The following is a 13,636-nucleotide window of genomic DNA, read 5'->3' on the forward strand; positions in this document are numbered from 1 at the left end:
AGCGCTACAGCTCCATAATTTGGAAATGGACATAGCAGGGTGCCCAGACTGCTGGGGTTATGGTTTTCAAAGAAACAGAACCACATTTCACAATTTGGCTCCCATTCACTTGTCACAGAACATCCAGTTGCTGCTAATTAGAGAGGCACTAATTGTTTTGAACTGTTTGTCCTAAAGTAGTGTGTGTAGGTCAGTAACAGGGACACTCACTGCTAGTGCATCTTTTCTGGGCTTTCCTGGGAATTCACTCTATCGCATCTGATGTCTTCCTGCTGTTTTTCATTCTTGCTTTGACCCCTCTCAGACTCTGGGACTCAGCTCTCTCTGGCTGCATCTACACAGTGGGTACCCATATCTAAGAAATGTGCCCGTTGTCTTGAAGCAGTTTTTGAGATAACGGGTGCACTGTTCTGGCACCCCTGTACACCTCATCGCAGGAGGAGTACAGGGATAACTCGATACGGTGCTTTATTTCAGCATGTGGCACCATTTCGAATGTGCCACATGCCAAAATATCCTCTTTCAAAATCTACTCAAAATAAGCTATGCAATTTGTAAGGTTAGGCTGTTGTGTAGACACAGGCTTTGTGTGACGTGGTTGGAGGGTTTCCATTTCCAGGGTAGCAAAGTCTCTCCAGACTAGCTGTCCAGCTGCCTTTCCAGGTGTCTTCTAATCCAAGGCCATCCCACACAGACAGTGGCAAGCAGGGGAACCTGCTCCCCACCCACTTCTCCAAGTTCCAGCACAAGCACCCTCTCTCTAGCAGCCAGAAGCTGCTTATTCCTAGACCGCGGTGCTAGTTCCCTGTTTTTCTCTTTCTCGGTGTTTCGGCCCTATCAGGTCTAGGTCCTGCTGAAACTCCCAACCCAGGTCCTCCCTCAGGTCCAGCCTACTAGATTAATAGCCCCTTCCAAGCTACCTTAACCCCTTCCGGTGAGATGTAAAGTGAACACCCCTTGACAGGATCCCACTAAATCTGGTGTTGCTCTTTGCAAGGCCCTGTACATATAGCAAGAGCCAATGTCTGCCCCACACGGCTTATTCTATGCATAGACAAGACATACAAAGGGTTGGCAATAGAAGAGAGGCTGACAGAGGTGAAGGGACATGCCCAAGGTCAGCCGCTCACTGACAAAGCTGGGCCTTGAAAATCAGAAGTACAAACAACTGCAGTGCAGGCAAACCAGTCTCCATGTGTCCAATCGCTTCCTGAAGCCTGTTGCCTGTTCAGGGTAACATGCATCTGGGTCTGGCATGGTGCCGCCTTTGTGGTATGCATTGGAAGGCTGGGGAAGTCAAGTCTGAATGAGTTTAGGTTTGCAAGGCTCCGGGTGAAAGACCCAAAGTTACAAGGTAGATGTTCAAGCCCAGGCTGGAGCCTAGGCTTTGAGACCTGCTCCACTCATAAGTCTTAGAGCTCAAACTCCAGCCTAAGCCTCACTGTTCACCCTGCAAATTGTGACCTCTGCAGCATGAGCTGCACAAGCCTAAGTTAGCCACCCTGGGCCAGCTGCAGCTGTGCCTGCAAGTCTTTTCTGTGTTGACTTTACTAAGTCACTAGACAGCTCTGGCACAATTCTTCTGGTGCTAAGGTCTCAGCTAAAGGTTCTGTGTGTCCCCTGCCCTGCAAATCATACTGTGTTGTTAATCTCTTTTCAGGGCATTAAAGGTAGCACAGGTCCCCCAGGTGCCAGCGGACCCAAAGGAGAAAAGGTAAGCTGGAGAAAGTGCCCAAGGAGCATTTGGAAAGGCAAACTCATTTAGTTTCAAATAAACACACCTAGAAATGACAGGGCCACTGGTTATTCTCATTGGTCTCAAAGGCATCTACCAAGTCACTGAATGACACTGAGAACTGATAGCTTGAGCTGTGGGGCTTGAGTTTGCTCTCTCACTAGCATAGATCCTGAGTAATTCCACTGAAGTAAACAGAGTTAACTCTACTTCAGAATTTGGTGTAAATGCCTGCTCTCGTGGAAAGCAAAGCAACATTCACATTGACCACAGTTGGCACAGGATTTGATCCTAAAGCAAAAACAGAACCAAGCCTATGTATGCGTTCCTCAGAGTTCCTGGAAATGTTGAGATCAGCCAACTCTGGGTTATGTGATAATTGCAGGGGGCACATTTTGAGTGGTGAAGGGATGTGTATATATGGGGCAACATGGTTCACAGGAGGCATTGTCTGTGATTACAAATTATGATTTGTATTCTGTGTAAGACACTGTTCACACACTCAGGAAGCCACAGTCTCTGCTCTGAAGAGCTTACAGGCTGCTCTGTGTTTGCGCAGTAGAAGTCATTCAGCAGTAAATACACTTGATTTGGTGCACTGATGAATGCTACTGAACTTGTTAATTTGTCCCAAAATGAAACTCTATCTGTTAGAGATATGTTAGGGGAAGTTTCCCAAAGCCTCATAGCGAATGATTGTTCATATGCCTTATACACACTATGCAGTTTCCCTTGGGCATGCTGCCCTTTGTTCTGATTCACATCCTGCATAATTTTGCTTCCTGAAATGATGCCAAATGCTTTTTTTTTTTATGAGATAATATAGTGGTTGACAAGTTAGCCAGGAACAAACATCTAACCAGTTTGACAAGTGCTGCAGAAAATTGTGTTGCCATTAGCTTGTATGCATATTATTTCTGTCCTGCCTTCCTGAGATTCCTCCCTGTGTTAAAACGAATAATTTAATATATTTTCTCTTGACATCCACAAGACATTTGATACATAAGTTTATAGGAAGTTGCTCAAAAACATGAATGCATCACTACCTTTGCTTTTTCACTGTTGCTCCACTAGAGGAAAATTCAGACTGTTGATGAAGATGTCCTGCTAAGCACAGTGGCATTAAGCTCCCACATTCCTTGCACTAGTGTTACATATGACTTTACCGGGGGGGGGGGGGGGGGCGGTGGCGGCACCAACAGTATCACTTTCTTAAGAGTGAAGATTATTGCTCTTGAGAGGTTTTGAATTCAGTCTTGGAGATCGCAGGTTTTCAGCCATGGTGGCTCTGTGGTACAGATAACAGCAATACAAGCTTCCTGACACTGGCCCACCAACCAGCCAGGTGCCGCACAGCCTTATGCTTTTGGAGTCACTAACTTTTGTGCTGTGTGGCTGTAAAATGAGACCAGTTAGCACATTTTGCATAGATGTAAATTACTTCACAAGGTACAAGGAATGAAAAATGTAGTCCAGTGTGATTATGCCATCAGCTGGGAGTTAAAATAATGGTAACGCATGAATATGATGAAGGGGCAAGTGTACTTCCCAGATAACAAGACAATGCAGTGCATGTACGGGTTGAACTTCTTTCATCTTGCACTCTTGGGTCCTGAATGTGGCTGCACCAGGGAATTTGCTGAACCACAGGAAGTCAATATTGTCTAGCAGCATTACCAACACTTCTGCCTCTTACTGGCTTCTTAGAAGACAGTTGGGATAAATTAGGACTTATTAACAGCACAGAACAACTGAGGCTACGTTTACACTTAAACTATCTGTCTACAGAAGTTACTATGAGAAGAGATGTTCCTACAAAACTTCTGTCAACAGATCACATCTATCACATAAAAGCAGATCAATCTTTCGACCTGCCTTGTCGACAAACGGGTGCCCGGGAGCATCGACATGACTTTTTTGTCATCAGTTTCTGTAGCCAGAACACACTGTGTAGATGCTCCATGAGTTTTGTTGACAAAATCCCAGGTTTGTTTAAAAACTCTCTAGTGTAGACACAGCCTGACAGCCTGGACTGGTGGCTGTAAACAAATTTTATGGGACAACAGGAAACTTGGCCCCACCCATGATAAGTGGATATCTGGCTAACTACAATCACACTGGACCATGAATGTTGCCAGAGCACAGTGTGCCAGACTAAAGAGGTTCAACCTGCATTTCTATGTTTGTATTGTGGACCTGATGCTCCTCTTAGGTACACTTGCATAAATCAGGCCTACATCAGGGATTGGGTTTAGTGTTACCAATGTAAAACGGACATGAATGAGCAGGGAATTAAGCCTCTTTTAGCTCCTTCAACACTGGTTTTAATCCATTTGGAAAAGAGACAAGAAAGACTAGAATGGACCAGAATTTAGCTAAGAAAACAATGGGAAAATTGAGCTGAGTGAAGTGAGGTGACATGGAAGAGCCATCCAAACACTTAGACTGTGTTAGTAGGACAAATTGCTGGGAAAGTTGCTTCTGAATCAGTCTATGTACTGGAAGAATTTTTTTTTTTAATGACAAGCAAATGGGAGCTTCTCATCCATTCCTTCTTGGTAATATTTCCCTGCTCTCAGATACTTTTAGTGGAAAGTTTTACCTTGTCATTTTAAAACTAGTTATTAAACTTCGCAGGAAGCCTTGTGACTCCCTCCTTTCACTTTGTCAAGTTTTCGTTGTTTCTTCCCTAGTCCTCCAGCATTAAAGAAGAAAAGGGTTTTGCTTTCAGTTTCTCTGGTGCAGCTACATGATATTCTGATGAGTATCTGAGAATGCGTACACCAGAATCAAATCACTGTCTTTCCCGTTATGGTTCTGCTATAATTCTAGTGTTACATAGTGAGTTTTTCAAAAGCCTATAAGTGTATGGTTGCTCTGCTCCCATTGATTCTGAATTGGTGATGGGCATCTGTCTCCTGTGGGACTTTGGAAAATCCCACTAATACTGTGGTATCTGCATAAAGACATATACAAAATGGGTGGAGTACCTCTGAAGAAGAAATTGTGTGAAAGGCTTCATCAGTCTACCAGTGTGGGAAGGGAGCAATTGATGAACATAAGGACACTGCAGAGAACCTACATGATATGTTTGCATCAACTTTTTCTTGGATGGTTGTAAAGGAGATGTCATTCAAAGACCTGCACTTATACTGTCATAAATATGCAGAACTATCAAAGACAGAGGTGTTGGCCAAATTCTAGCCTTGCTGACTCTGGCTGTGATAGTCAAGCTGGGTTCTTTCCATCAGGCATATAAACACCACCAGTAAGGGCCAATGGACTCATGGAGCAGGTTTACCACTTTATGGCCATGCCTACGCTAGCCCCAAACTTCGAAATGGCCACGCAAATGGCCATTTCGAAGTTTACTAACGAAGCGCTGAAATGCATATTCAGCGCTTCATTAGCATGCGGGCGGCCGTGGCGCTTCGAAATTGACACAGCTCGCCGCCACGTGGCTCGTCCCGACGGGGCTCCTTTTCGAAAGGACCCCACCTACTTCGAAGTCCCCTTATTCCCATCTGCTCATGGGAATAAGGGGACTTCGAAGTAGGCAGGGTTCTTTCGAAAATAAGCCCCGTCGAGACAAGCCGCGCGGCGGTGAGCCGCATCAATTTCGAAGCGCCCCAGCCGCCCGCATGCTAATGAAGCGCTGAATATGCATTTCAGCACTTCATTAGTAAACTTTGAAATGGCCATTTGCGTGGCCATTTCGAAGTATGGGGCTAGTGTAGACACAGCCTATTACTCCAGTTTTATGTTGGTATAACTGCATTGAAATCAGTTCATAAATCCCTAGGGTAAAACTAGAATGGTAAATTCACAGTGGCGAATCAGGCCCTTCAAGATACCTGTACAAACCAGGGAAACTGAACTGAGTTGGACTGTATATACAAATCTCCTGTTTGAGAAGGAGTCTGGGCATAGATGCATCATGAAGCAGACAGACCTTAAGGGCAAGAGAATGCTGTTGAAAAGAAATTTGGAGGCTTATTTCTATGTCATTGATTGTCTGTCCTTTTCCTTTCCACACAGGGTGAAGTGGGGCTTCCAGGATTGCCAGGCTCTGCAGTAAGAAATTATTTTTGCATTAACACAGGATATAAACTGTAATGCACAATAACACCACAGGGAGGAAGGCAGGGTTGGGCTGGGAGGATTTTGTAAACTAAGTGTTGGATTTTGTATGAGGTTTCCAAATGCACAAGAAGCTTAAATCAGTGAAGAGTACTGAAAGCAATACTTCCTGCTACTGCTTGGAGGACAGGATGAAAATTCAAAATGATGTGGACAAACTGGAGAAAAGGTCTGAGGTAAATAGGATGAAATTCAACAATAACAAATGCAAAGGGCATATAAGAAAGAATATTTTTTCTCCCTCTTTCTTGTAACAGCCTTTTAGGTACTTGAAAGTTATGTCCCCTGCTAAGTTTTCTCTTTTCCAGAGTAAACAAATCCAGTTATTTCAATCTTCCCTCATAGGTCATGTTTTCCAGCCCTTTAATCATTTTACTGCTCTTCTCTGGACCTTTTCCAATTTCTCCAGACCTTTCCTGAAATGTGGTGCCCAGAACTGGACACAGTACTCCAGCAGAGTCCGAATCAGCAGAGTAGAGCAGAAGTATTACTGCTCATGTCTTGCTATTAATGTCTCCCAGAACGATGGCTGCTTTTTTTTGAAACAACGTCACACGGCTGACTCATATTCAGCCTGTGGTCCACCATGATCCTTAGATCCCTTTCTGCAGTACTTCTTACCAGGCAGTCATTTGCCATGTTGTATGTGTGAAACAGATTGTTCAAGTAGGACAAGAAACAATGGGATTAAATTGGAGAAAGGGAGGTTTACAGTGGATATTAGGAAAAATCTTCCCAATTATCAGGATACTTAAGCACTAGATTAAATTGCCTAGGGAGATTGTGGACTCTTCATCACCAGAGATTTGTAAGAGCAAATTAGACAAACCCCTGTGATAGATGGTCAAGAAGGTGCTTGGCCCTGCTAGGAATTCAGAGGACTGGACTTGGCCTCACGAAGTTCTTTCCAATTCTATCACTCAAGATGAACACATGATAATGGATTTACAGGACTGGGACTTAATTTATACAGCAATCTAATTTACACATCATTCCTGAATGTGGTCCATCGTTTGTATAGTACCACTTACGGTGCTTTATGGACAGAAAGTAAGATAAGATCCAAGGAACTTTTAATTTAGGTTATAAAGATCACACAATGAGTATTACTGTTCTTGATATTGTATAGCAACAAAAAGATGCCACCCACAACATAGAGAGCCGAGAGCATGGTCAGTGCCAGGACTGTTGCTACAGACAGCACAGCATAGTTCAAGAATGCATGGGGAAAAGTGGATGTGCTAAAACATGGTTAATGTAAGCCATGAAGGTTAGAAGCCATCATGGGGGAGGGTCAGTTAGTAGGGTTAGGAATAAAAATAGAAAACTACTGTGCAATATAGAGAGCTACTGTGTGCCTGAAGCTTCCTAGATATATCTCCCTCCAGTGTGCTCCATGTTACATCTCTGGCATCTTCATTTCAGGTACAGACAGAAGGTCTGAAAGGAGAGCAAGTAAGAGCTGTTCAATATCTCTCTCGTATTAAATATAAGAAGTAATAATGGTAATTTTTCTTAACAATTGAAGGGACGATGTCAGGTAACTCAAATGCCCAGGTCAGTTTTTGTATTCAAAGCATGTTGCGGAGTCTAATGTGACTAGAAATATTTTTGTGACAAAACTCTTATTTGCCAATGCCTGAGAACCACAAAGTGAAGCTGGCTGGGTATGTGTAACAGAGAACAAAAATGGGGCAAACAGCAAGGAGGCACTCTGTCCGACTTATTTCTGCTTTTAATACAATGAAAGCTGCGAAGAGGCATTTTAAACACAGTTTGATTTTTATCTTGATAGTGTCACTGAGTGCGGACACAGACAATGACAGGAAGCTGTTTGTTTGTGTCCCTTATTGCAGTTTGTTCTTAAATATATATTTGATGCTTTTAGGGCCATATGCCTGACTGCGTTAGTGCTAAGGGGCCACACAAACCCTGTGGGGGCTGACTCTGAAAAAACCGACTCTCCCCCAAGGGCATCCTTGAATGGGATGCTCTGGGAACTCAGGATAATCCTGTGGTGTAGGTGTTCCATAAATGTCACAACAACATAGGTGCCTTGGGGAGCTCGGCACATGTTAGAGCAGCCCTGACTGATACCGGGGGTGGAACCAACCCCAGAAGTGAGGGAAATACTAACTGAGCTTTGCATTGGTTCCTTAATGAACTGGGGGGCCTAAGAGAAAAAGTCACCCTGGGCAAAGGGTCAGTAATTCCCTCTGTGAATGAGCAACATGAACCACTTATGGACCATTTGCACTTTCAGCAGGCCAGCCGATTGTGTGTGGTAGGGCAAAATGGGCAGTTACATCCCCCTGCGGCCCCTTTGAATTGCCATGGGGAATGGGCCCACTGCTGCAGTCTGGGTGGCACTGAGGGCTGAATGTCCTAGGCCCTGCTCCTTCCAGGCCAAGGAGCCAGGCCCCACTTCCACCTTGCCTGGGGGCCCATGGTAGCTGTTGCCCCTGCTGACCTTCAGTATAGGAGTCAAGTGGAAATCGTGGTGCATAATCTTTGTGGTGGCCTTCTGCACAGGGGAGAATTGGGACATAGGGCATCTGCATTTCATCTCATGTAAGGGATGAAGGGAGGCTTAAATGGTGCATATGGCCTTTGTGCTCTGGGTGAATTTCACACCACACACCTAGAGAAGGGCTCTTAAAAGAGACCTGGCAAATGCATCAGCAGTTGTTGTTGAATCCATTATCTCAAAGAGGAAATCAGTTCTGTGTACAGTGATAGTGGATTTTTTTATTTATTTTTGTAGGGGCCCCCAGGTCCACGAGGCCCACAAGGCCCACCTGGAGCTCCAGGGGAAATGGTGAGTCATTTCTTTTACTGCACTATTTGTTCATATAGGCTGAAATTCACTCTAGCACTGGAGACCCACCCAAATCCCTATTTGCTACTCAGGCCTTAAGTAGTGCATGTGACTTTGTGTCTCCACATAGGCAAGAGGAATTCACCCTTTGTGGAGGACCTGCTCACAGCCACATGCTACTTAATCCCTGAAGGTGAGGCATAGCCCTTGACTGGTCCTCTGCAAGGGGTGAGCTTCATCCCTGCAGCCTCATCTTGTAAGGGTCTGACTGTCCTCAACACCTATTGATTTCCCCAGGAGCTGTTGGCACTTAGCACCTCTCAATATAGTTCACAAACAGGGACCTTCTGTTACATCCTAGACAAGAACATCATGAATCTCAGATTATGATTGCTACAGAGGAGAGTGAAATTGCCACAAAAATCTCCAGCCTGAGAACATTACAAAAGATAAATATATATATATATATATATATATATATAGTTGACGGATGAGGATGGAAGTCAATTTCGTATATTTTCTTATGAAAAATTCTCTCCATAGGGCTTAATTATAGTCTCTTCCTTAGCTATATCTTATGATCCAGTTCTGAAAACCAGCACTTGTCATATACTCATTGCTCATTCATTTTCATACAGTCTGTTTGTTCCCACTCCTGAAGCTGTAAATGGTTCTGTCATGCAGTGACTATTGCCTCAGGCTTTGGCAAGTGGTTGACATTAGAAAAATGTATCACTAAGTCAGCAACGCAAATCCGATTTAAAATATATAACTCAGTATGGTTATGGGCTCCCTTTATTTAATCAGCAGATTGACTCACCTTCTCTGTGCTGTTCTAGCCTGTTAAGCATTCACAAGATAACATGCTTTTGGAGAAAAGGCATCTGGATACCCATGGTCCACCTCAATGGCTCAGAAATTATTGAAATTACCTGCAATTGCCAGAACTTTATCTTACATAGTACATTCTCTGTAAATACTTTCTCTTTAAAAGGGTCCAGCTGGTCTGGAAGGCAAGGCTGGAGTTCCTGGTTTACAAGGTCAAAGGGTGAGTTGGTGTTTTTACTTCCCTACTGTAAAAGTAGCTCTGTTGGGTGGCTGCTTTGTTTTACCAGGGCTGGGGCATCTGACCCAGTTTACCGGGATTTTGTACTGATTTAGCTATTTGAATTAAGAGTGTAATTTTGCTATCACAATAGGAAAAGTTAAATCATAAAGTCCCGAGTATGGATGCAGTTATACCTGTATAAAGGTGCCTCACATTGGTATAGTAGATTCCCCAATGGCTATACAGCTAAAAGTAAAAGGCTCCTCTGTGCCAGTAAAACTTCCCCTGCAATGGGCGTCCCAATTAATCTGCATTGGTCTAGCTAAAGAGTACAAGATTGCTACCTTGTAATAGGCAAGGTCTGAGACACAGAGCTGGAGAAAAAAGGAATCTTGCCATAAAACAGACTTGCCCTTTGTTGGCTGTTGCACATGACAACCTTTATTTTCAGATTGCCAGAGACCTACGTTGCAAAAAGCTAATTGATATTGCTTTGTTCTCATGCAGGCATCCTTCTCTCAAGCACCCACTTTGTTCTGTGTCTGATTCTTCTGCTCTCACTCATGCCAAGAGCTAATAACCAGCCCTGCAGCCAGCAGCAGGGCAAAGGAGGCAGTTACCAGGGGACCGGCAATTCTAAAGGGCCTGCAGCAGCTGACTGCTGCTACTGCAGGAGAGGCAGCAGCTGGAGCTCCAAGCTTTTTAAATCACCACCAGGGCTCCTGCTCCAGAGAGCTGGGGAGGAGGGTGGTGTGGTATGCTCTGGGCAGCACTAAAGTTTGGCTGTCCCCAGCCCTACCAGCAGCACTGAGCCATCCCCTCCTCACCTGGCCCTGTCGCCCCACCCCCTTCCCCCAGCTAATAACTCTCTCCTCTAGTCCCTTTAGACTCAGTGCAAGTACTCAGCGAGAGTAAGGACTGAACAGTCAGGTCATCAGTGATCGAGAGCAAACCAATAATTATTCACACTGATAAACCCGCTCTGATTTTTAGAGAGTTACCACGAGCTAGGGCTGTTGGAATTGCACACTCTTTCTGCATTAGCATGGGAAGTGGACCAACATGGAAATGAAAATATCCCAGGAAGGGGCAAGGCAGTGGTCATACATCCTCTGGGTGCTGGCGTTCTAAGCCATTTTCAGAATGATCACTTTCCCCAAGGAGATCAGCTCTCTGCTGTCCTCAAAGGCACTGTTCAGTCCATCAGGTGGAGAAAGATGGAGGAACCTGAAGTCATCCTAAAATCAAAACAACTGTAGCTATGTATTTTTCTTACTAAGCCTGGTTGGGAAGTAGAGCAAAGGCAGTGCAGGTGTGACTGCAGAAAGGTGGCTTTCTGGCACATCATAGTGTGCTGGAAATAACAATATGCGTTTGTAGTCCAGATCATTTTTTGTTATGTCCACGGCTCACAGTGGTCAAAAGAGTTCAGACTTTTTCTCACCATGACTGTGTCTACATGTGCCACTTCTTCCGGAAGCAGCATGATAATGAGCTGTCCAAAAGATGCTAATGATGCTAAAGATGCTTATTGAGAAAGAGGGGGCTTCCAGAAGGAGAGTTTATTTCCAGAAGATTCTTGCAAACCACGCATCTGCACGTGTATTCTGGAGTCTGGAAGAGCTTCTTCTGGACTCCAAGTCACATGCCCATATGCTAATGAGGTGTGGGAAATTTACATCCGTGTCTCATTAGCATCTTCCAGATGGCTCATTACCATGCCGCTTCCAGAAGAAGTGGTATGTGTAGACACCGCCCATGTCTCTTTTGATGCTGTTGGGACAAACATGGCTAATATGGGGACAAAAAAGCAGTCCAGTAGCAATTTAAAGACTAACAAAATAATGTATTAGGTGATGAGCTTTTGTGGGACAGACCCACTTCTTCAGATCATAGCCATACCGGAACAGACTCAATATTCAAGCCACAGAGAACCAAACATAGTAATCAAGGTTGACAAATCAGAAAAATATAATCAGGGTGAGCAAATCAGGGATCAAAGGGGCAGACGTAGGTCGGGTGGGGAGGGAGTCAAGAATTAGATAAAGCCAAGTATGCAAAAGAGCCCCTTTTATGACCTGGAAAATTCCCATCCTGGTTCAAACGATGTGTTAATGTGTTGAATTTGAATATAAAAGAGAGTCCAGCAGCTTCTCTTTCCAAACTGCTGTGAAAATTCCTCTTCAGTAGAACGCAGACTTTCAGGTCATTAACAGAATGGCTCACTGTTTGAACCGGGATGGAAATTTTCTAGCTCGTTATAGGGACTCTTTTGCATAGTTGGCTTTATCTAATTCTTAACTCCCCCCACCTTCCACTGCCCCTCTGCTCTCTAATTTGCTCACCTTGATTATATTTTTCTGATTTGTCAACCTTGATTACTATGTTTGGTTCTTTGTGGCTAAATATTGAGTCTGTTCTGGTATGGCTATGGTCTGAAGAAGTGGGTCTGTCCCACAAAAGCTCACCTAATAAATTATTTTGTTAGTCTTTAAAGTGCTACTGGACTGCTTTTTTTTTGATAGTATATAGACTAGCACGGCTTTCTCTCTGTTACTAACATAGGGAAGATTTGTAATAACAAGCTTTACAAACACTGACATTAAGTCTACACTAGCCCAGAAGACTGACCCTCTCAGGGTCAAACTTCCAGGGTTCAATTTTGTACATCTAGTAAGGATGCATGAAATAGACCTCACAGGGGTCACAGTCAACCCCTGTGTGCCCCATGAGATGCAAGGAGTAAGGGAGGTCGATGGGAGAAATTTCCCTGTTGACCTACTTCAGTAGAGACAGTCAAGTAAGCCGATCACAGATATGTCAATTCTAAGGACAGAGGGGTCTACCGTGATTGATTCAGTTGCCACAGCTAGAATAGTGTATGTGCAGACGACTTACATTACCTAGAGCAGACATAGCCTGAGACTAATAGAAATGGATTCAGGATTTAAATAGTTCAGTGGAAGCCAGGGCCAAATAGATATTCCCATGCAGCCTCTTTGGATGTGACATACAAGCACAACACACACACAAGATTCAGATTTACCACTCTCCTAAAACAACCTCACGTTTACATTGTGTCCACTGACTGCCATGTGAGGCTCTAGATCAGGGGTCAGCAACCTTTCCGAGGCAGAGTGCTGAAATTTGACTTTTGACCTCTGTGTACGGTCCAAGTGCTGGTGATACTTTTTAAAGTCACTAATAGTTCTACTTACAACAGCTTCATTCATAAATAAATGAAGATGCAGAACTTTACCTCTTAGGTGGTGGTTGGTCGCTGGTAATTTGTTAACCCTCAGGTGCCATGGCTTTGAGCAAGCTCCTGGTTGCATAGGGAGGAGGGCTCAGGCTGAGCTCCTGCCTCATCTGTTGATGAAAATCTGCTTGTGTGCCACTCTTGGCACCAGTGCTGGGAAGTTGCTGACCCCTGCTCTAGATACTTTGTGCATGTGTAAAAGTGACATCGTAATTTGCATAAATGGAATCCAGGCTTGATACCCATTAAGTGTTTCCTCTAATTTTTCATATCTATGTGCAGACAGGCACCACCATAGAAACACATACTGCTGGCTGTGGTTGCTCTAGTAATCAGCTGGGTGGCACTTGAATCTCTCCTCAGTGGCAACCCAAATCAGTTTATGGGGAACATTGATTTAAACAGAATAGTACCTCTGGTTAAGAGTTGATAGAGCTGCCACCTATGTATGTAAATCAAATCTCTCAAGAAATGTCATCAATGCAAAAGTATTTTTGGCTGAATAATACTAAATTAACCAAATTGGCTTTTGACCATTAGCCTCCCTGTGTTTGTCTTTATTTCTTGGTGGGTTACGCTAAACTGAAATGCTCACGAAGTGTTAGCTCATCATTTTTCCAAGGCTTCACATAGTGG

At 44.0% G+C, this 13,636-nt stretch overlaps 1 protein-coding gene across 1 annotated transcript in view; it reads left to right on the forward strand.

Moving 5' to 3' along the window:
- The window catches only part of COL22A1 (collagen type XXII alpha 1 chain), a 263,941-nt gene that overhangs the window by 147,609 nt on the left and 102,696 nt on the right, over positions 1-13,636 (forward strand). The window contains exons 17-21 of the mRNA XM_074984490.1: positions 1,661-1,714; positions 5,774-5,809; positions 7,301-7,330; positions 8,640-8,693; positions 9,688-9,741. Of these exons, the coding sequence (XP_074840591.1) occupies positions 1,661-1,714; positions 5,774-5,809; positions 7,301-7,330; positions 8,640-8,693; positions 9,688-9,741 (228 nt within the window). The remainder of the gene's footprint in view (positions 1-1,660; positions 1,715-5,773; positions 5,810-7,300; positions 7,331-8,639; positions 8,694-9,687; positions 9,742-13,636) is intronic.

This window comes from Carettochelys insculpta, chromosome 2, assembly GCF_033958435.1.
Source record: "Carettochelys insculpta isolate YL-2023 chromosome 2, ASM3395843v1, whole genome shotgun sequence".
Taxonomy (NCBI): domain Eukaryota; kingdom Metazoa; phylum Chordata; order Testudines; family Carettochelyidae; genus Carettochelys; species Carettochelys insculpta.